Consider the following 22,078-nt stretch of genomic DNA (forward strand, 5'->3'; position numbering starts at 1 on the left):
TACTCCAAACGAAGGCAGGGCCCAGTGCCCTCCTAGCACACACCCACATACCCACCTACTTAGTACGGGTTTGATCACTTGCCTCAGTGGCTAGTCGAAGAATGAAGATCGGCAGACCCTCTAATGGGGGCACGTAGTTGTCGATCAGAAGGGGCAAGCCAATCAGGTTCCCTTCCTGTTTGTAGGAAGAAAGGCCAGGACAGGGGGCCAAGAAATAATACTATTACAGTTTAGTTTAAACAAATTCCATTTCCCCAGAGCTTCCTCCAGGTCTTCTCCTCATACGTATCATTCTGGTGGGCAGGTGCTGGGCTGGGCTGGGCAAGGGGGGCAATTAAGAGCCAAGCACCTGCAAGAGCTTTTTGTCCCGACATGTAACAGAACAACCTCTTCTTTGATCTGCTCACCAACCAATGGTCTTACTGAGAAGGAAAGCCCCGAAGTGAAGGGGTAAGAGGAAGAAACAGGAGAACCAGGGACGCAGCATGAACTCATTCACTGGCTTGCAGGGACTGGGGCATTCAGCTGTTCTTTGTGTCTGGGTCCTTCACCCTGGGAACAGCAATGGGCACGATGGATGATAAAACTGTAGGGTAGCCTAGAAATGCAAATGCCGAGTCTCCTGATCTTGGACCAACTACAGAATTTGATTCTGAAGGATACAACAGGCATAAAAATGGCTGTCACACACCTCGTCAATTTCCAAAGAGAAATAGTCTGCAAGCATCTCAGTCTTCTTTTTCAGAAACTCAACAATGTATTCGGCAAGTCCTTCTTTGGGACCATCTTCCTCTGTCCAGCCACTCTCGGGACTATCTAAAGCGAGCATGGCGAGGTCAAAGAGTGGTGCTGGCTCCTGGGAAGGAGCAAGAACGTTAAAGAGCAAGCATTAACAGGGCCTCCAAAGAAGCCCACATTTTCCCTCAAAACCACTATTAGAAGAGTCACAAAACCATGGTCCCAATTGGAGGTGAGAACCCACAGATCTAACACTCATTCCCTAAGAAAACAACAAAATCCACAACAAAACCCCGTGTTCCTCACCAATGGCCATTTCAACAGAGGCTGTGCCAGACAAATCGCCTGCTGAGCAGGTAGGAAGGGTGAGGCTGTGAGGAGGCACTTCCCTATTGTGTAGTTTTAAAGATTCCACTTCCTTCTTTCTAGAAAATCACTAGGCAGATCAAGACCATTCATTTCTTTCTACTGCCTTACCATAACCAAAGCAAGGGGGAAGGTGAATAAGTTAAATGATATTTTAGATAAATCATCTTACTAAGGAAGAACACTGAAAGCGATTGTTAAAAATAAGATGGCTAAATTTTCTTCCATTTTTCCTTTTCTGATCTCGTTACTGTGGTCATACATTTTCCCTTTACATGTTCTAAACCCACAGTGCACTGTTCTTATTTTTTCATAATCCTAGAGGACTCAATCAAAAGGACTTAACAATCCTAAATGTTTATACACTCAATAAACAGAGCTTTAAAAACATGAAGGATAAAACTAATAGATAGAACTGCAAAGAGAAATAGACAAATTCACAATTACAGCTGGAGGTTTTAATACCCCTTTCTCAATAACTGACAGAACAAGTAGACAGAAAACCAGGATATAGACAATTTAAGTTTCACTATCAACTTGATACACTTGCCATTTATACAACATTCTACTCAAGACCAGAATACAAACTCTTTTCAAGTGCACATGGAACATTTACCAACATAGACCATATTTTGGGCCATAAAACATGTCAGTAAGTGTAAAAGGATTCAAGTATGGTTTCTGACCAAAATGGAATTAAATTAAAATAATCAGTCTCTGGAAAATTCCCAAGTAGAAACTAAATAACATGCTTCTGAATAACCTGAGGGTCAAAGAAGAAATCAAGAGAAATCAGAAAGTATTTTGATCTGAATGAAAATGAAAGAAACATCAAAATTTGTGGGAAGCTGCTAAAGCAGTACTTAAGGGAAATTTATAGCACTTAACACCTATCTTAGAAAAAAGATCTCAAATGAGTGACCCCAGCTTCCACCTTAAGAAATGTGAAACAGAAGAGCAAATTAAACCTAAAATAAGAAGAAAGGAAAAAATCAGAGCAGATATCAATGAAAGAAAAATTGAGAAAAATCAATGAAACCAAAAGTCAGAGTTGGTTTGAGATAAATAAAATTAATAAACCTTTAGCCAGATTGATCACCTAAAAGGAGGATATAAATTATCAACAGTAGGAATGAGGGGGCCGGCCCGGTGGCTCAGGCGGTTAGAGCTCCGTGCTCCTAACTCCGAAGGCTGCCGGTTCGATTCCCACATGGCCCAGTGGGCTCTCAACCACAAGGTTGCCAGTTCGATTCCTTGACTCCCACAAGGGATGGTGGGTTCTACCCCCTGCAACTAAGATTGAACACAGCACCTTGAGCTGAGCTGCCGCTCCCGGATGGCTCAGTTGGTTGGAACGCATCCTCTCAACCACAAGGTTGATGACTCCCGGAAGGGATGGTGGGCTGCACCCCGTGCAACTAGCAATGGCAACTGGACCTGGAGCTGAGCTGTGCCCTCCACAACTAAGACTGACAGGACAACAACTTGAAGCTGAACGGCACCCTCCACAACTAAGATTGAAAGGACAACAACTTGACTTGGAAAAAAGTCCTGGAAGTACACACTGTTCCCCAATAAAAGTCCTGTTCCCTTTCCCCAATAAAATCTTAAAAAAAAAAAAAAAAGTAGGAATGAGGGAGGTCACGTCATTACAGATCTACAGACATTAAAATAATAATAAAAAATATTATGAACAACCTCATGCCAATAAACTCAAAAATTTAAATGGACAAATTCCTTGAAAAAAAAACACAAAGTACCAAGGCTCATTTAAGAAGAAAAAGTTCATCTGAATAGCTCTCTCTATGAAATAAATTGAATTTTTAGTTAAAAACCTTCCTCTGAGGAAATCTCCAGACCCAGATGGCTTCACTGGTGAATTCCACCAAACAGTAAAGGAATAAACACCAATTGTACACAAAGTCCTTCAGAAGATGGAAAAGGAGAGGATACTTCCCAACTCATTCTATGAGACCCAATTACCCTGACACCAAAACCAGACAAAGATATTACAAGGAAATTACAAACCAATACCATTCATGAACACAGATGTAAGAATTGTAAACAAAATTTTAGCAAATCAATTCCAATAATAAATAACAAGGATAATACACTGGCTACAAGTAGGGTTCATCCCAGGAATGCATGACTGGTTTAATATATGAAAATCAATGTAATTAATTTCCTATATTAACAAACTAGGGGAAAAAAAACTATACAGTTATCTTAACAGATACAAGAAAAAGTACTCGAAAAAATTCAACATCATTCCTGAATAAAAACTCTAAGCAACCAAGGAAGAGAAGGGAACTTCCTCAACCTTATAAGGGGCATCTACAAAACTACCTACAGCGGAACAACTGAATGCTTTTCCCCTACAACAGGAACAAGACAAGGATTTCCGTTCTCACCTCTTCTATTCAATATTGTACTAAGATTCTAACCAGTGCAATCAGGCAAGAGAAACAAAAGGCATCCAGCCCAGACAGGAAGAAATAAAACTGTCTTTATTCAGACACTATGATCTACGTAGAAAATCTGATGGAATCTTATCTTATTACAACTAATGAGTGAGTTTAACAAGTTTGCAAGATACATGACCAATGTACAAAAACACTTGTATTTCTACATACTTACAATAAACAATTGGAATTTTTTTTAAAACGTCATCTACAATAGCATCAAATAATGTGAAACACTAAAGGATAAATCTAACAACAGATTTTTCTCCCCAAATTGATCTATAGATTAAACACAATCCCAATAAAAATTCCAAAAGGCTTTTTTATGGAGTGTGTCCATGTAAAAAGAAGATATGAAATTACACAGATATGTAGTGTGATTTTAACTCTAAATTAAAATTAGGCAATGAAAAAGTTTTGGAAAAAATGGACTAAAATTCTTGGTTGGGGTTGTGTTTAAGTCATGGGCTTTAGAGAACATTTATTTCTATTAATATTTTTATCTCTACCAGTTTTCTTAAATAGATAAATTAATTTCCATAATAATAAAAAGCATTGTTTAAGTTGGCTACCAAATGACAGTTCTGCTTTGTATAAAACTATTATAATTAAAGATACCTCCATATGTAAATCATATAATACAGAAACTATCCTACGCATATTTAGAAAAATTTAATATACTACAAATAAGAGATCAGGGTAAAGCTATTAATTTCAGAAATAACCAGTTGTTGAAGTTTCAGAAACGAGAGGCAGAAAATAAACTTACCGATAACCTCAGAACACCAAAGTTGGCAAAATCATAAATGAGTATCTGGTAGAACAGTTCTTCACTGAAAATACAAATGAAATGATTTTAAGGAAAAGCTGAATCCCTGCGTGAGAGCCAAACCGTAGGGACAAAGGGGAGAACTACCCCTGAAACTGGATGGGACACAGATGGTTCTGCCTTGCTGTGGAAGCTGTTTAACAGGCTACCAAGATCTCCTTTTCCTCCACAGAGCGAGGATTCTAATGCGCTGCAGCCAGGGCTCTGGCCGGCCTCTACGCACAGGCTCAAGCACTGCGACCGAGTCCGGCTGGTTCTCACCCACGCTCTGGTGCTATGCAAGGTTTTGACACCTGCAATGAAACTGACAGAGTTTCTGTTTGCTCGCCTTTTTCCCACTTATAAAGAATCCTATAAATCATATTCTTTTATATCTCACCATTAAAAATATTAGGTTGGTGCAAAAGTAATTGCGGTTTAAAAGGTTAAAAATTGCAAAAACTGCAATTACTTTTGCACAACCTAATACTATGGAATGTATAGGAGAGCACAGAGACTTTCTAAACAATCAGGGGTGGACATAAAGCAGAATCAGCCTATGCTGGTATATGCTTTAGGACGATGCACTGGCTGGCAACATTTCAAAAGCAGCTTTGAGGTTGTGACAACATGGAGGGACCTAGAGGGTATTATGCTGAGTAAAAAAAATCAGAGAAAGATAAATACCATTACAAATTTATTTATTTGTGGAATCTAAAGAACAAAATAAACAAACAAAACAGACACGGACTCATAGATACAGAGAACTGATGGTTGCCAGATGGGAAAGGGGTTGGGGATTGGATGGAAAAGGTGAAGGGATTAAGAAGTACAAAATGGTAGTTACAAAACAGTCATGGAGATATAAAGCATAGCGTAAGGAATTTAGTCAATAATGTTGTAATAATTATTTATGGTGCCAGGTGGGTACTGGGGGGGATGACTTTTTAAATTATATAAATGTTTAACCACTATGCTGTACATCTGAAACTAATCTAAAATAATATTGAATGCCAACTATAATTGAAAATAAGATTAAATCACATCCCCTCAAAACAAAACAAAAAAGCTGTGAAGTATACAATGAACTACTTACAAAAATATAGAATTGAAATAAATGGTACTTCATAGTTCTGAATGCAATTTGAACCATATAGGTCTTGTTAAAGACTTCTTTTCATTTTATCAGAACAGATGAAGCATCTGCTATGCCTGCATTACAGTGGGGAAACTGAGGCTCCCAGTGAGTTATAGTTAGTAAAGTGGGAAAGGAAAGAGTTGGCTCTAGACATTGCACTCAGAACCTGGTTCTTTCTCTGTGTTGACCTTCTCACTGGGAAACCGTTCACATTTATTAATAGCTGAAATTCTGAGACTGGCCTGGATTCACATCTGACATGAAAAAACCTGGACAAAGCTGTGATTCAGAGGCTTGGAAATCATGCACTTAGATATGCTGGAAAAGAAATAAGAGTCAGCTCACTGTGGAAGCCTGAGGATTCTCAAAGACAATGGACTCTGAACAGAGCTGCACCAAAAGGGTTTCCAAGCTCAGGAGGAATGAGTTCCAAATATCCAAGGAGGCATGTGTGCTAACAGTAAACTGCTGAACCGGGGCAGTTTCTAGGTCAGGGAGCGCAAACAGGTTTTTCTTCCGTGTGCCAACTGCAAGCAACATACAGCGGCTGCCCCACTTGCAGGGCCAAGCAGCACTGTGGGGGCCACAGAAGCGCTTAGTGGGGAAAAGTAGATGGAAGGTGGCGTCACCCTCCCGTCTACTACCGACTAAAGAACATATTTAATACTGGTTCTTGACTCAACAGGAGTCATCCACCAACGTCCCTGGAAACAATCAACAGAAATGGCACGGCTGGGATCACCCTTCCTGTGCTCATCAACCCCACTGGCTTGTTTGGTGGCTGGAGTAAGCCTTCGCCACATTCCCAAAGCTGGGAGGCAAGGAGGCATCAGGACCTCTTTCTCTTGCATCCCCACCGTACCCTGCAGTACACAGCAGATGCTACAATGCTCTATGAGCACTAAGCCCTCAACACCTGGTTCACAGCAGCCAACAGTCACTGAACATGAAGCACTAGGCTTCTCAGGGTATTTCTTATCCTCACAAAAGTCTGCACATTTATCCCAATTTACAGATGAAAATTCTGAGATGCAGTTTTGGAAAGGAACTTGTCCGCGGTCACATCAATGGTCAATGGCTGAACCTGGATTTGAGACTACGTGTGTTGGACTCCGAAGCCTGGGCCCTTTCCAACTGCACCAGGCTGTTCTCCCCGGTTTTGGGGCCTGTGCCTCCAAGACCACTTGTCTGGCGGCCCTGCTGTTTTCACACACTCTCTGACTTACCTAAGTTTGGTGGTGTTGAGCAGGTATAACTTGGTCTGGTGCTGTGCCAGGGCCCACTGAGGATTCACACAGCCCACAAAGGAGTGGTTATGCAGCATCTCCCGCAGAGCTGGAAAACAAAAACAGGTAAGTGATGGCATCCCACCAACACCTCTCTGCAGCCCAAAGCACCAAGCATCATAGGTAGAGACAACAAACAAGCAAAGGTGCTGAGCCGAACTTCTTGAGGAAAACAAATGAGGAATAAAGCATAACTAATCTTTCATAATTCAGCAAGGAATTACCAAAGAGTCAAGAATACTCAAAGTCCACAATCTAAGGCAAAGCAGGAAGCCAGAGAAGTAAGGAGAGCTCTGAAGCCAGCTTTATCCAGATGCTAAGGGAACCTCAGGAATCATGAACTTTAGTTTCTGCAGGCTCTCAGGTGTGGAGAAAAAAAACAACAGAAGCCTAGAAATGGTTTGAAATGGGGAGTCAAACAGACTACTTCCCCAGCACATGAAGCTGAGACCCCAAGGACTCCCTCAGTGTGAAAGGAAAGAACTACTAACATGTCCCACGTCCCTGCCCCTCAAAGGTCAGTGCCCACCAGCCTCCAGCCTTAGTGCTGGGAGTAAAGAAAAAATTATCCCCCTGAGAATCTGTAACCATCAGCTGGTCCTCACGTGCTTCTGCAGCCAGGATTCACACTAAGCGGGCTGCCTGGAATCCTTAAGTGCAGATTTTAGTTTAAACTGATTCCAGGCTGACTGTTCCTCCAGGTCCCTGACAGAATCAAATGCAAATTCTCTGGAGAAATTCATCTTCAATCCAGGCTTCAAATAATTCTTCACAGATACAGTACCAGGAAGTAGCAGTCAACAATTAGAAAACACACAAAGAAACCAGGCACCAAGAATTCGAGTATAGAAGAAAGCATAGAACCGTATCTGCAAAGGTTTCAGAGACTGGAAATATCAGCAAAGAAGATAAAGTATGTTCAGTATGTTTAAGAAGTATTAAAACAGTTAGTAGCAGGAGACTATCAAAAATGATCAAGATTTCCAAAAGAACCAAGTAAAACTTCTAAAATTGAAAAATACAAGAATTGAAATTAAAAATCAAGACAGACTTAACAACAGGTTAGACAAAGCTGGCGAGGTAATTAACTGGAAGGTGGATCTAAAGAAATTATCCAGAACGCAGCACAGAGACAAAGATGGAAAAGAGAGGTAATAAAAGACACCGAGCCTCAGCTCCAAAGCCCAGCAAAATCCACACCTGACACAGAGATATTGTAGGACCCTAAAGAAAAGAGATCTTAAAAGCACTCAGAGACGAGAGAGAGATTACCCACAAGGTAATAAACTATAAGACTGAAAGCTGAACTTTCAATAGCAACAGTAGAAGCTGAAAACTGATAGAATAACACCTCAAGAAAAAATAATTGCCAATCTGACATACTAAACCCAACCAAAAAAGTTTTCAAAATAAGGATGACAAAGTAAAACTCAGTTTGCCACCCAAGCCGCAATGAAGGATGTGCTTAGGGCAGACCATGAAAGGTCAGAGGGAAAGAATGTATGAGCAAATAATATTCGCTGAATCCAAACAAACTGACAGGAACAATGTCTTATGGAACGGTGAGATCTTCACATGAAAACTGTGACTGATGCCACACACCACAGATGAATTCCAGGGGAACAGAGATTCAAGTGCAAGCATTTTAGGAGACAATGTAAGAGCATATATTAAATTATCTTAGAGAGAGAAGAATTTCCTAAATAAGATAAAAGAGCCAGTCTATAAAGAACAATTCATAAAATCTGCCTACATTAAATCTAAAAATTTCTGTTCATAAAACCAGTGTTTATAAAAAATAATAAAAAAATACCAGATGAGCCCTAAATTGGGAGAAGATATTTCCATGTACCTGATTACTATTCAGAATATATAAAGAACTCTGAAAATCAGTTAGAAAAAAAACAAAAACCCAACAGAAAAAAATGGGCAAAAAACCTGAAAGAGTACTTAACAGAAGAGGAAATACACTGACTCAACTTTATCCGTAACCAGAGAAACACAAATAAAAACCACCATCAGATTTCATTTCACAAACACCAAACTGGTAAAAAATCTGACCATATCAAACACTGGAGAAAGAGTGGAGCAAATGCAACTTCTTCACATTGTTGGTGGGACTGTACATGTATCTGAACCGTTTGCAAAATGCTTTGTCATTTTATGACCCAACAGTAACTCTCCTAACTGTGTACCCTGTGGCAGAGTTTCCCAGCCAGCGGGCCAAGCTCTTGATCCTGTCACAGGTGGGAAAATGGACGGGCTGTGAGAGGCAGGGATGAGGCCATGAGTCCTCCAAATGTCCCTCAACAGCAGAATGAACATGCAATGTGGTCATGAAGTGGAATCTATCACACAGAAAAGATGGATGCCATTTTAGGAATGTATAAAGAGGGTGCCAAAAAAATGTATACATATTTTAAGAAAGGAAAACCGTATTACCGTTGTAATATTCAATATATACTGTTAACAAAAGATGAATACAAGTCACATTTGACTTTTGCAATTGCAAGAGGTGCTCAAAGTGGTTACCATCAACATCCAGACACTTCTGATCACGGAGAACTACTGCTTGAGCAACGTTGACCTAAGTGTCCACTTGTATCCATTTTTTTGGCACCCCTGGTAAATATATCTCAGAAAAACACAGTATAATTCCATTTATGTAAAATTTAAGACTTGTAAAACTAAACAAGTTTTTTAGGTCTACAAATATGGGTGGTTAAACTACAACAAAAAGAAAGGAAATAATCATCACAAAATTTAGGGTCTAGTTACCCTGAAGGGAGAAGGGAAGGGGATGGGAAAGGCAACCAGAACTAAAAGCTACAAAGGTGATGGCGTTGTTTTAGCACATGTCCTTCGTTTCCTTCTGTAGATCCTACATGTACTTGATAAATATGATTTTCATTTACTGATATATCGTATATACTTGTGTGTGTGTGTGTGTGTGTGTGTGTCTTAATGAAAGAAGTAAAAACATTACCACCATTAAGGGGGCTGGGGGACGAGGCGCTGGAGACAACAGGGTAGGGGTCGTGGGGGCAGCAACAAGCCTGCACATCACATTTTTATTATACTTTTTTTAAAGCTTGGGCATCACAAGTGAATTCTCATTGTTACATAAGTTCTGCAACACTCCCTGCTCCCCCCCATAAGAAGCAGCTTATTTTCTTCAGTTTTAGAGTAAGTGTTCCCCTCTGTTCCCACTGGAAACTCAATGTCTCAGCAGGATGTTCTGTGTAGGCGGAAAATGATTATTTTAAAAGCTGGAGAACATCAAATAATCTTGAATAATGAGGCACTGGAGGAAAGAGAAGCAGTATAATCCACTAAGAAGGGTCAGAGATTTTTCCACAGATTTGTCATGGAACGTTTGCGGCATCCGCAGCTACTGAAGTGTAGCCGGCGAGCGGGGGTGGGGGCGGCTGCTCCTGGGCACAGGGCTTCCCGAGCTGCAGCCAATCAACAGAGAAGACCGGCTACGAGGACATGGACCTCTTCAGGGCCTCTTATCAGACCTGTATTTCATTCCTCTCCTAAAGACCCCACAGCACCAGAAATTTGTGGGCCTTTCCCTACCATTGTCAGCGGCAAAATGGGACAAAGTTCTGTGCTTCAAAGCCAAACTGCACATCTGCGTTCACAAGGAGGCCTTGGGTCCCAGCAGTCTTTTCGGAGAAGCAGAAAGGAAAGGCAAACCCCAGGGAAGGGCAACCAGTCCCCTAGGTCCAGGCGACCTCCTGCAGAGAAGCCCTGGGTGCCAGTGAGATGGTCAGGAAGCCCCCAGGCAGATCTCACATGGGGCTCTGCTGAAGTGGCCTCTCTGTTACACAGCGTCTCTTATTCTGCCTGATGTTGCAGCCAGTTATTTATTCAACAGTCCCCACGACACTGTGCTATCTTCAAGGCAGGAGTCATGGGTCATTCATCTCACTCTCTGCCTCAGGGCTCGGCAGGGCACACTCTGTACCAAGAAGATACTTGACAAATGTTGGCTGAACTAATTTCATGTACCAGAGAAATTCATTTGGTGCCAGTATGGGTAAGAACATTTAGACGCAGGACTGTTTGCCAAAGACCAAGGCAATAAATTCAAATTGTGGATAAAATGCGAAGCACACTTTCACATTAAAATGGCAGCAAACAACTTAGGACATTTCTTGTCCTCACTCATGAATTTACAGATCAGAATTACGGGAGAAGCAATAAGTAAGTTATCCATGATCCGAGATGAGCTTAATTCCATGGAACATTTGACTGGCTACTGGGCCAAAAATTCATCTCACTTGGGGCAGCTGGTTAACTCAGTTGGTTAGAGCGTGTGCTCTTAATAAGGTTGCCAGTTTGATTCCCACATAGGCCAGTGAGCTGCACCCTCCACAACTAGATTGAAGGACAATGACTTGACTTGGAGCTGATGGGTCCTGGAAAATACACGCTGTTACCCAATTAAAAAATGAAAAAAAAATCACCTTACTTGCTGACTAAATCTGTGCCCACCAGGAATGGGCAAACCCACCAGACTCAGGAGTTGTCTGAGTGTTCAACTTGGACTTCCCTTCAGAATAAATTCTAGGGCTTCACCCCCCAGGCTGCTCCTCTCAGTCATTTACTCAGCACTCTTTTAGCAAATACCTACGGAGTCCATATGCCAGGCACTCTGCCGGGCGCCAACGAGGCAGTGAGCTCAACAGACACGATCCCTGCATAGACAACACACTGATGAAATACAAATAAGTGCGACTAAGAATGTCACAGGGACAGTCTCTTCCTTCCTTCCTGGGCCAGCGGCACAGCTCTATGGGGGAGTAGCCAGGCTGTTGGTCTATCAAGGTGAGGGGCCGACCTCACCACTTCTGAGCTCCAGAGAAGTCCCTGTACAGCATTCAACTCAAAGACAAAGAGCTTCCCCTGCTGCGGGCTACGGGTGGAAACCAAATGCCAGCGGGCAGGACCCAAGGCAGAGGTCCCTCCCCGGAATGGAGGCCTGGAGTTTACAAAGCACGCACATGGTGTCTGAGGTGTCCATCACAAAGCCCAGGAAAGGCTGCCACCGTAGCATTTTACAGAGCAGGAAAATGGTGCCCCAAAAAGGTGAACAAATTCCCAACAAGCTAAGGAATGGTGCAGCTGGCAGGAGCTTCAGCAGACTTCGTCTGGATCCAAAGGAACTGCTCACTCCAGTCCACACGTCACACACAGCTACTCCCTTTGGAGACCCTACGGCAGCGTGCCTCAGTCTCAGGTCAGAGTCACAGGGCGTGCCTGTCCCACACAGCCAGCTGATGTGGTTTTGCATCTAAATACTGGGCTGCCTCGCTGCGTGCAGCTCATGCCAGTAACTACCCACCCTCAACAGGCATGTACCTGGGATGTTCCAACTAATCTGTCCTCTCCTCCATCTTCCACTCCATTTCCTCATCTTTAAAACACAGTTAACAGCATCTGCTTTCTCCCTTACCAGACTATTCTAGAATTAAACGAGATAACATGTATGAATATACAATTTTAGAACATTTAGATTCATCATCTTAGTCTCAGCCATGGATGCCAAACCTGATCAAACTTGACACAGGTTAAGTTTATAGTGCATTGAAAATAGTTTGCACCCATTCAGAAATGTATTGAAATTTTCACTTTAAAAACCCTGCTTTGCATGACAGCTACAAACCCTTAAAGAAAACTGAGTAAATTCCAAATCTGAGGGAGTCTGCCCATTAAAACTACTGCAAGGAAGACTGCTAAATAAATCAAGGAATAGCCCACCTTTCTTATATTATTTTAAATGGTTTTAAAAGCTCCCAGCTTGAAAGCCAGAAAGAGGGAAAGAGCAACCGGAACAAATCCTCATGGAAACAAAAATCAGAAGCCAACTGGCAGCTACTCCCACAACTGGCAGGACCTTAGCCACAGGAAGTTTCTACCCTTCCCAAAGGTAGAGACTCCCTATATGTTCCCCCACATGCAGACAAAGGCCCGGAGTGCTAAGAAAAGAGAGAATGAACAAGAAAAGGCAAATTGAGGCCTTCCTGAATTCGTTCAAACAAGTGGTGACTGAGACAGAGAAAATGGAGAAGGCCACTGAGTCAGACCATCTGTTTTAGAAGGGTAAGGATTAGTGGGAAAGGTACTAAATTGCTCCTCAGCCCCCCATTTCCTTTAAAAGTTAATCCAAGCTGTCACATTTTGAGATACATTTCATAGCAGTGTTGAAATTTATTTTAATCAAGAACTGTGTTATAGATAAGAAGTGGGGACGCCCTTGCTAACTTGTGTGGACTCACGTGCAGAGCTGCCCTATGGGGCCTGGAGCAGTGATGTCCACACTTGGAGCCTTACTGGCTGACTCATGTGGGGTGAGGATTGTTGTTAGGGACGAGTGGCTGTTCTACATCCCCATCCCTGGGTGAGTTCATCCCCAGGAGGTAACTAGCTCTTTCAGTTAGTTTAGAAGAAACGGGGACCAAAATGGAGTCCTCCACTCAGGGACTCTGAAAAACTGTTTCTGAGGATGATAATGATTTTTACTTTGTCTTCAGGATATGAAAGTTATCTACTGATTCCTCACTCTGTAACAAGTGTTTTACTTACACGCTATCTCTAATCAGCACAATAATCTTCAAGGGTAAAATTCACCTAATTTTACAGATGAGGACAAATGGAGGTACAGAAAGGTCAAGTCACAAGTCTGAGGTCACACAGTAGAAGCAGAAGTGCCGGGATATGAACCCAAGGCCCTCCAAAGCCTGTGCACTTTCAGCAACAGCACACCCCAGTCAGGCCAAGGATTGGAATTTTGCTGATCAGTACACTGTGTTAAGCTAAGAAACAAACTGAGGGTTATTTAAATGACTGCTTTATACCGACTCCTCTGGTTTAATGAGAATACCGATTAATTCTGATTAAAACCAGAGACGATTTTTCCCTTCTCTACCAGTTGAAAACTGTCTTTAAAGTGCTGCTGCTGCTGCGGGTCAGTAAGGGAAGGGAGGTCTGCTCAGCACACTGCAGCGGCTCTCCTAACCTGAACACTTTCTGCATTTCCAAACACCGGACATGAGCAGTCCCGGCCCTCGGAGTCCCTGACAGGCCTGGGCACTTACGTACTCTCATGTCCCCGCTCATTAATTTCTTCCTGGAGACTCAGAACACTGGTGAGGTTAATGATTCTTCTACGGGGGGTACAAGCTGCTGTCATTTCCTTTCGGGACTCATCTTCCACCATTTCCACGTCGGAGACTTCCCGATGTCTCTTTCTGCAATGAAGATAAGGAACTGGCAGATCATCCCTGTTCTTTTCCTTTTTTTTTTTTCAAGTCAGCCACATTTGGTGTACTGCATTTTGGAGAAGGGAGCAGCTGCTCTCAGCTGCCTCTGCACATCTGGGGAGGGATCCCTGTGCTGGTGGCAGGCCAGTAAGGTCAGTCTGCCCTCCAGCACACTGCTTATCTGACAGCCCTCAGCTCCCAGCAGCCGGCCACTGCACACAGGCCTTGAGAGTCCAGCTCAGCCCCAAAGAGCTGCAGGGCCGTGAGCAAGTGAGCTGACTGTGCCGTCTCATTCTTCAGTCCTCCATCTACCTCCCCATCAGACATTGTCATAATAGCCACAGCATACCGCCATGAACAAGACAGACACGCTGCCTGCCCTCACGATGCTGCCTTTCTAGTGGGGAAGTCAAAAACAGTTTTAAGTGGCAACAAATGCAATGAAAAAATCAAGGTAACATAACAGAATGATGGGGAAGGGAGACAGAACGTGCGGCCAAATGGACAAAGAAGGCCTCTGGCAAGAGGCGACATCTGAGTTGAGACCTCAGTGACAAGAAGCCAGAGTCTTCCTAGGCCAAGGGAACAGTGAGAGTGCAGGGTAAGAAGCTCGGTGACCTCAGGTCACGCACAGGAGCAGTGTGAACAAAGCGCCACGAGGGAGGGGATGGTGGTGGGCTGGAGGGAGGGCACGGGGCTTTTATCCCAAGGGCAATGGGAAGCCACTGATTTTCAGCAAAGGAGTGATACAATCTGATTTCTGGTTTAAAAAGATATGACTGATGTGTGGTTAAATAGCTTGTGGTGTTAGTCCATCAAACAATCAACAGAAATGTAATACCTCCCAGCAGGGCTGTTGAGAGCATGAAATGAGATGTCTGTAGAGCATATGGCACATAGCAGGTGCTCAATAAATGTTAGCATCCTTTATAATTCTCTGGAAAAACATCCTTAGAAGTCGTCTCACTAGGCTGACTCAGAAATGAGCAAACTAGAGTTAAATCATCCAAGTTCCAATGGCCAATCAGTGCCAGGGTTTTGGATGGAGGTCAGCCACCAGGTGGACGTGCAGCTTGGGCAAAGGACTTCACCCTGAGCTCCAGGTACAGGCACCCGAACACATGAGATAACAAATACCCACCTTACGGAATTCAGTGCGATGTGTTTCAAGAAGCTGCAGATTGTATATTGCAAATGCCCCAAATTAAATGATAGTCATTATTGCTGTTATTCTGCCCTCTTTTTCTAGCCTCACTCACCACTAGCTCATGTGCTTCAGAGCGTTTCATACCTAATTTGAATTGAGAAAGTACGGTTTCCTAAAAAGAGTGAAAGTAGGATGAAAGAGAACCCTCCAGATATTTTGAGTTCTCTGTCTAGCCACCTCTGCTGTTGAGACTTCATCAAAATTCATTACTAAAAATAAAGCATAAGTCTTCTGATTCTTTTTCCAATGTGTTTTTAACTAATGCTTGGAATTACGGACATTTAAGGTATTGCAAAGGCCATGGTGATGGGTGACTCTCGAGACTCTCGAGAGTGGACAAGGTCACAGCACTGTTCCATCAGAGGCAGAGGGCGAGTCAGGCGGGGAGGAGATGCAAATTGTTCATGAGAAGTCCAAGTCAGAGGCAGTTTTATTAAAGAACAAAGGATGCAAATTGCACTTTTCCCAAAAGGCCATACCTGGGGTTGTCCGTGCTAGAAGGAGGCCCTCTCTTCTCTGATGTTTCTGAAGTCGCCTCCCCTTCCAAACTCTGATTCTCGGCAGCCACTTCAGCAGGAGCTGGGAGTTCAAGCATTTCCTCATCTTGCTGCTTGGTACTACAAGTGTCTGTCCTGTCCTCTGGAACCACTGTTCCAATGGCCTGGGGCTGACAGGATGGGGCCTGGCTCACAGGCTGCAGAAAGGCATCGAGCTTCTGTTCCCGGGAATCTGTGCGGACCATCTGGTGGGCATAGAGCTTGTTGCCACTTCCAGAAGCAGACGTGAGGGTCACACCTGTTGAGGATTTAACCACCTCCCCAGAGGGGCCAGCAAGACTTGGCAGTAAAGTCTGTGTCAAAAAAGAAGACAGAGGGAAGATTCAGAATACGAGGTACAGAAGGCCAGGTCCCAAAATGGAGCAGTACTGAAGAAAGAAGCTAGAACCTGGTAAAATCATCATTATAGAATTATTATGTAACTGATCTAAATCTGAAGTATAAAATTAAAGATACACAAATATAAAATTCAAAACTTCAGCAAAATCTTTGTAATCTTAAAACTGGTTTGAAATGGAAATATTCGCATAAAGTTCTCATATTTTTGGAGTTTTTTCCTGCCATAAGAGGATTTTATTTTTTTATTGTAGTAAAATATACATAACCCAAAATTTTCCATGTGATTAGTTTTAAGTATACATTTCTGTGGCATTAAGTACATTCACACTGTTGTGCAACCATCACCACCATTCATCTCCAGAACTTTTTCATCCTCCCAAACTGAAACTCTGTGTCCACTAAACAGTAGCTCACCATTCTCCCCTCTTGCCCAGCTCCTGGCAACCACCATTCTACTGTTTGTTTTTAAATATATATACTTCTTAGCTCTGTCCACTGGAAAGGCCTAGAAGCAAGGACCACCCGGTAGCAATGAGGAACCTCTGGTCACAGATTATGGTCTCTAAATACCACTCCTCACTACAATATATCAGAGCTCCTTGGAGAAGTGGCCAATTTCGGGGCTTGGACTGGGAAAGTACATAGTGAACCGACAATATCTTGCCATGCCAGAAACAAAGAAATGACCAAAGACTAATGGAAGTGGGCCAAAAGGACAAGAACACCATCAGCTTGAAGGGGCTACCATTGGTTTAGATGGGATAATTTGAGCATCAAAAAGAAAAATGACAATAGTTGGTTAAATTATATTACTTTGTTACCAGCTATGACAAAATAATGAGAAAAAGAAAAAGATGGGGAGGGAGGAAGAGTGAGGAAGAGACAGAAAGAGAAAGGCAAATGTCATTAAACATCACTGGACAGTGCTAGAACACCAACTCATTCCTTTGCAAATGGATAACTGAAGGGACAGAATTCAGCATTTATTCTTACTTTCTACCATGAAGTGTATTTCAGGATAAACCACATAGCTCCAACAAATGAGGAAAAGTTATTCTACACAGAGGAATTAATTAACACAGAAGAAAATGATACAATCGGAAAATCATAATCTTGCGATCTTAATGAAATGACTGATGCAGGTAATGGCTATCCACGGATGGTGAAACCATTGAGCTAAGTATCAGTGGGGATCATCACAATGAAGGAATCAGGCTGTGACCAGCTGAATCACCAAAATGACATAACAAGTAAATATGCACCTCCTGCTGGGATGTGATAGAAAGTACATGGCATCATCTACCCAGAATTCTCGCAAAACATTTTTTTAATCTGAATATCATCATGCCTCTAGATCTAATTTCCAGGTTATAGAAAACATGGAGGATTGCAATAAGTTAAATGACACCAAGAAGAAGCAATCAGCCCATCTGAGATGTGTAATATTTTACAGGAAACCTTTACAATAAGCCAACGGGAACAACAAAAAAAGGTAGGTAGGGTGACTTCTAGTTCAAAGACACTTAAAAAAGATTTAAAAGACATATGAGTAACAACCACACATAATGAGAAACTTAACCGGATACACATTTGAACAAAGCTGCTATATAAAAGGATCGTTTCTGGACAACTGGGACATTTGAATGTGGACTGGATAGTAAATGATATTATTACTATTAATTTTATTAGGTATAAAAGGACATTAGGTTATACAATAAAAAAATATTTTTAAATACATAATAAAGTACTAAGTAAAAAATAAATACCTGGAATATGCTTTAAAACACTCCTTTCCTCACCCCCAAGTAGGAGAGGGAGAGAAAAAACAAACATGGTAAAATGTTGATGGTTAAAACTGGGTGATAGGTACGTGGGTATTTGTTGTGTGATCTACTTTTATGTGTTTAGAAATATTCAATAATAAAGAATTAAATAATAAAAGATAGCAACTTTGCTCAAAAAGGAAAAAACCTTTCCTCGTGGACAATTTAAAACCCTTGCAATGTATTTACTTCATTTGCCTATGCAATACCCACAGGTGGGTTTTAGGAAGCAGAAATTTACTACTTTGCAGCCAGTAATTTTAAAGCCCAGAAAAGTGAAATAGCTTGTCCAATATACCTGCGTTGGAACAAACTGCAGGCATCGCCAGGGCTCCTGATTTCATACCAAATGGCTGCACTGCAAACCAGGGCTTTTGCTGTACTGGCCCGGGGCCGCAGAGTGCAAGGCACAAGCTGGGAGCAGGCAGCTGACTCCAAGGCCAAACAGTCGGGCCGGGGTGGCCTGCCGTGGGCAGGGGCAGCAGGTATTGTGAGGACGCCACAGAAGCAGGGACAGCAGTGGGTGGCAGGTCCTCTGCCACATTGCGTCCCCAGGGCCCAGCCCCTCCACAGTGCCCTGTGTACTGCCTGTAGGACCGGCCTCGTCCTGTACATCTCCGAGGGAGGAGCACACATGGAAGAGGCGCCCCATTGTGTTTCAGAGAGCTCGTCTTCCTAGGAAGTCGGTCTAAGGTCCCAGATGCAGGCAGAGGGAGCAGTCAGGCCTTATGACTCCAGGCCCACAGATAACATGACAATACCTTCAGTTAGGTTCAAAGACGGAAATGGTGCTCAAAGAAATACCAAAGTTATACCTGGAAAGAGCCTTACAGCAACAGGCAAACACCTGGGTTCTCACGTCTGATGGGCTACATTTTAAAGGTGGCAAAGGCACCAGAGAAAGAGCAGGGGGACAGCACCCTCACCTGGGTGAAGTACATCCTGGAGGAGTTGGCACCCAGGAGCTTGCTCTCTATGTGCTGCTGCACTCGCTCCAGGATGCTGTCCTCGTGCAGGAAGTGAACTTCATGCTTCGTGGGGTGCACATTGACATCCACGTTCTGGGGGCTGATTTCCAAACTGGCCGGGGAAAAAGAGAACAATGACCTCAGATGGCAGGTGATGGGGGAAACATTCACACATGTTGTACGTGGCGGCCAAAAGACTTGGGGAGGCCAAAATGACACAGTGGTTAGAACTTCAAGATCAAACCTGAGTGATCTGCATTCAAAAGCTGCTGCTGCTACTTAAAGAGCTGTGTAGCTATGTACTATGTATAAATTACATCATCTTTCTTTGTCTCAGTTTCTTCATTTGTAAAGTGGGGATTAAATTCATGGAAAGCACTCTGCAAGTAACTGCCACATTTATTATATGTCAGCTGTTATTATCATTCCAGAACTAGTGGAATTTCTTATTATGTGACTAGGGTAAGTCACTTAACGTCACAACATCACTTTTCTCATCTGTACCCATGAATCTATCCCCCCCTTATTTTTCAGTATTATATGATCAAAACAAGAATACATGTGAGAAAACTTTCTATCGTTAAAATGCAATACAAAAGTCAGTTTAGAGGCTGTGCCAGCTATCAACTTACTGCCTCAGCTCCAACTCCACCTTTCCTTGGTTGCTCTGTGATAACAGAGCTTTGTAATGTGAACCTTTGTCAGTAGAGGGCGCGGGGAGGACTTGGGAGGAGGAAGGAGTTTATCTACCAGGTTTGTTTCTTCCTGGTTCAGGGACAAGCTGTTATTCACCTTTGTTTCACCACATGGGGGCTCTGGGTGCGATTCTGCTACAGGAGGGAGCAAATGAAGGCACACTGCGCCCTTGACCTGTGAGAAGGGACAGGACCTATCCTTTCGCTAGTGCTGTACGGGATTCACTCCGATCAGGCTGTTAGCAAGCCCATCTCTTTCAAGGGCAGCAGAATAGAATGTCTGTTCCTTGTGAGTCTTAGGTGAGGAGTCTGGTACTGCATTACCTGAGGTACAGGAACGGGTGTGTGTTTTTGGGCAAATATGCTGCATACACGGTTTCAATGGCTTTTCTTAAGGAAGTTGACTCTACCAGACGATCTAAAAAAATGGAAGTAACCAGTTAAAGACTGTCCTGAGGGGTGAGGTGACAGGTGACACTTGTACCGTGCCATGAAATCACCTCAGGAAGAATGCCTCTGAAGTGATACTCACATCAGACTACCAGGAAGGAAGGGTCCCCATTACCTGCAGCATCTTCCTACAGGTATGGGGCTCTCTCCTCTCGCCCACGTAGCAGAAACAAGACCGGACAGTAAATTCTGCCTCCCCACTTTCCTTCCCCCGTCAGCCCGGGTGGACTACCTTTGCCCTTGCTGTGCAGTGGGCAGTATGACATCAGCTCTCAGACTTCATTCTGCAAATACACACATGTGTCATGTGCTGGGAGGATAGGCTGGTGAATAAACTAATTCAAACTCCAAGTGGTAAGCATTACTAGAGAGATGTATGTGCTAAATGTTGAGAGGAAGGACCAACTACCTATGCTCGGGGACTTCCAGCTGTGGGGTATCCAAACTGAGACAAGAAGGATAAAGAGGTGTCCAGGCGTGTCAGGCAGTACAAGTATCTGCATGTATGTTGAAGGTAATTTCGGAAATGAGGCAGATTTGCGGGAGTGGAAAACAATAAAAGCTGGGAGAGGTAAGACTAAAATCAGAGGAAGATCTATTTTCAGATAACACAGCTTTCCTTTCTCCCCAGACAGATGACCTGCTGACGATCTGCTGTCCTGTGTCGGTGTAGCCAAGGTAGGTCACATCTTTTTATTTCCAATGAGGAGAGTGGCTGTGATTTTATCAGTAGGGAAACTATTATTCTGAGTGCTCACTACATCAACAGCCCCCTCAATAACGTCACTGTATTCTACACCACGTGTCCTGACCACACAGGCCTGGAGCAGGTGTGGGCATCTGACAAAAGGACAGCTGGAGCCCCTCTGCTGAGATTTCTGAACTTGCGACATGCCAAAGGAGTGTTCTTTGTCCCTGCTATCTGAGTGAGTCTGCAGAGTGTGTAGATAACTGAACGACACGCACAAGAGTCTGACCTCTCTTGGCTCCTGGGAACTTGGCATCAGGACCCGATTAGCTAATGTTAACGCGGAGCCCATATGGTAATCAGCCCCACCAGAAGCAGGGACGTGAGCTACTCCGATGGCACTTACTGATCTTTGCTTTGTCTGTTTTATAGCCAACACATGTGTTACAAAGCAGTTATTCTTTACGGTTAGGAAAAAACAAATGAAAAACATTCTGAGCCTTGACTAAAGCAAGCTTTGTTATGTATCAGGCTTAACTCCTTCTAATGAAGTAGGGAAAGACCCTGCTAATGTAAATCCGTTTAACAGAGTGTGTCTATAAAATACTGGCTCTCTCCTCACTGTTTCCATATTGCTTTGAACTGCTGTAAAATATATATAACTTGGGACATTTATAGTTGGTTGGCACTGTAAGTGGAAGGGGGGGTACTATACCATTTCCAACAGCAAGTAAACAAAACAAAAATTATAAAATATATGAATTGCTTTAAATAATAAAGGTAAAGGATCTATATGATAAAAATGATAAGAACTGAACAAATGGAGAGATGCATCTTGTTTCTGCATAGATAATGAAAAACTGTCAGACTGTGGTTGGGATTATTTGTTGTTGCCCTGTTACTGTCTCTCAAAACCGTATAATATGTAATTAAATAAAATGAAGTATTAATAGAATGCACGATAGTATTTGCTTAATAGTCAGCAATCATGTAAACACTATGTCAGCAGTGTCCAGAGATAGAGACTGGAAAGAAATCTGAGACAAATCCGAATGTATTTAGTTAATTTCCTCCCTGATTTTCAGTACTATTCTTTGTTATCATAAATAACTCTCATTCATTAAAAAGAAAACTCAAGGGGCTTAGCATTCAATTTCTTTCCTTTAATAACATTGCCTGTACCCAAGGTACCCCTCTCCCTGTGTCCTGCTGTGTCATTTGAAACGGGACCTTCATCTAAGGGGAGAACGAAGGCCTGCGTAGGGCCTGCTTGGAGAGGCTC

The 22,078-nt window shown here is 42.8% G+C and overlaps 1 protein-coding gene across 3 annotated transcripts in view; it reads right to left on the reverse strand.

The window, feature by feature from the left end:
* The window catches only part of MLH1 (mutL homolog 1), a 37,028-nt gene that overhangs the window by 1,975 nt on the left and 12,975 nt on the right, over positions 1 to 22,078 (reverse strand). Inside the window, exons 10-17 of one of the 3 annotated variants that reach the window (XR_016021277.1) lie at positions 19,983 to 20,076; positions 18,922 to 19,075; positions 15,756 to 16,126; positions 13,909 to 14,057; positions 6,739 to 6,847; positions 4,336 to 4,399; positions 692 to 856; positions 83 to 552 (exon numbers count right to left, since the gene is read on the reverse strand). Coding sequence is in view for 1 of the 3 variants with exons in the window: in XM_019727652.3 (XP_019583211.3) it covers positions 83 to 175; positions 692 to 856; positions 4,336 to 4,399; positions 6,739 to 6,847; positions 13,909 to 14,057; positions 15,756 to 16,126; positions 18,922 to 19,075; positions 19,983 to 20,076 (1,199 nt within the window). In the remaining 2 variants the exon portion in view is untranslated. Of the gene's footprint in view, positions 1 to 82; positions 599 to 691; positions 857 to 4,335; positions 4,400 to 6,738; positions 6,848 to 13,908; positions 14,058 to 15,755; positions 16,127 to 18,921; positions 19,076 to 19,982; positions 20,077 to 22,078 lie in introns of all 3 variants that reach the window. The other 2 variants (XR_016021278.1, XM_019727652.3) reach the window with 2 other exon arrangements.

This window comes from Rhinolophus sinicus, chromosome 5, assembly GCF_057876585.1.
Source record: "Rhinolophus sinicus isolate RSI-liver-muscle chromosome 5, RSI-T2T, whole genome shotgun sequence".
Taxonomy (NCBI): Eukaryota; Metazoa; Chordata; class Mammalia; order Chiroptera; family Rhinolophidae; genus Rhinolophus; species Rhinolophus sinicus.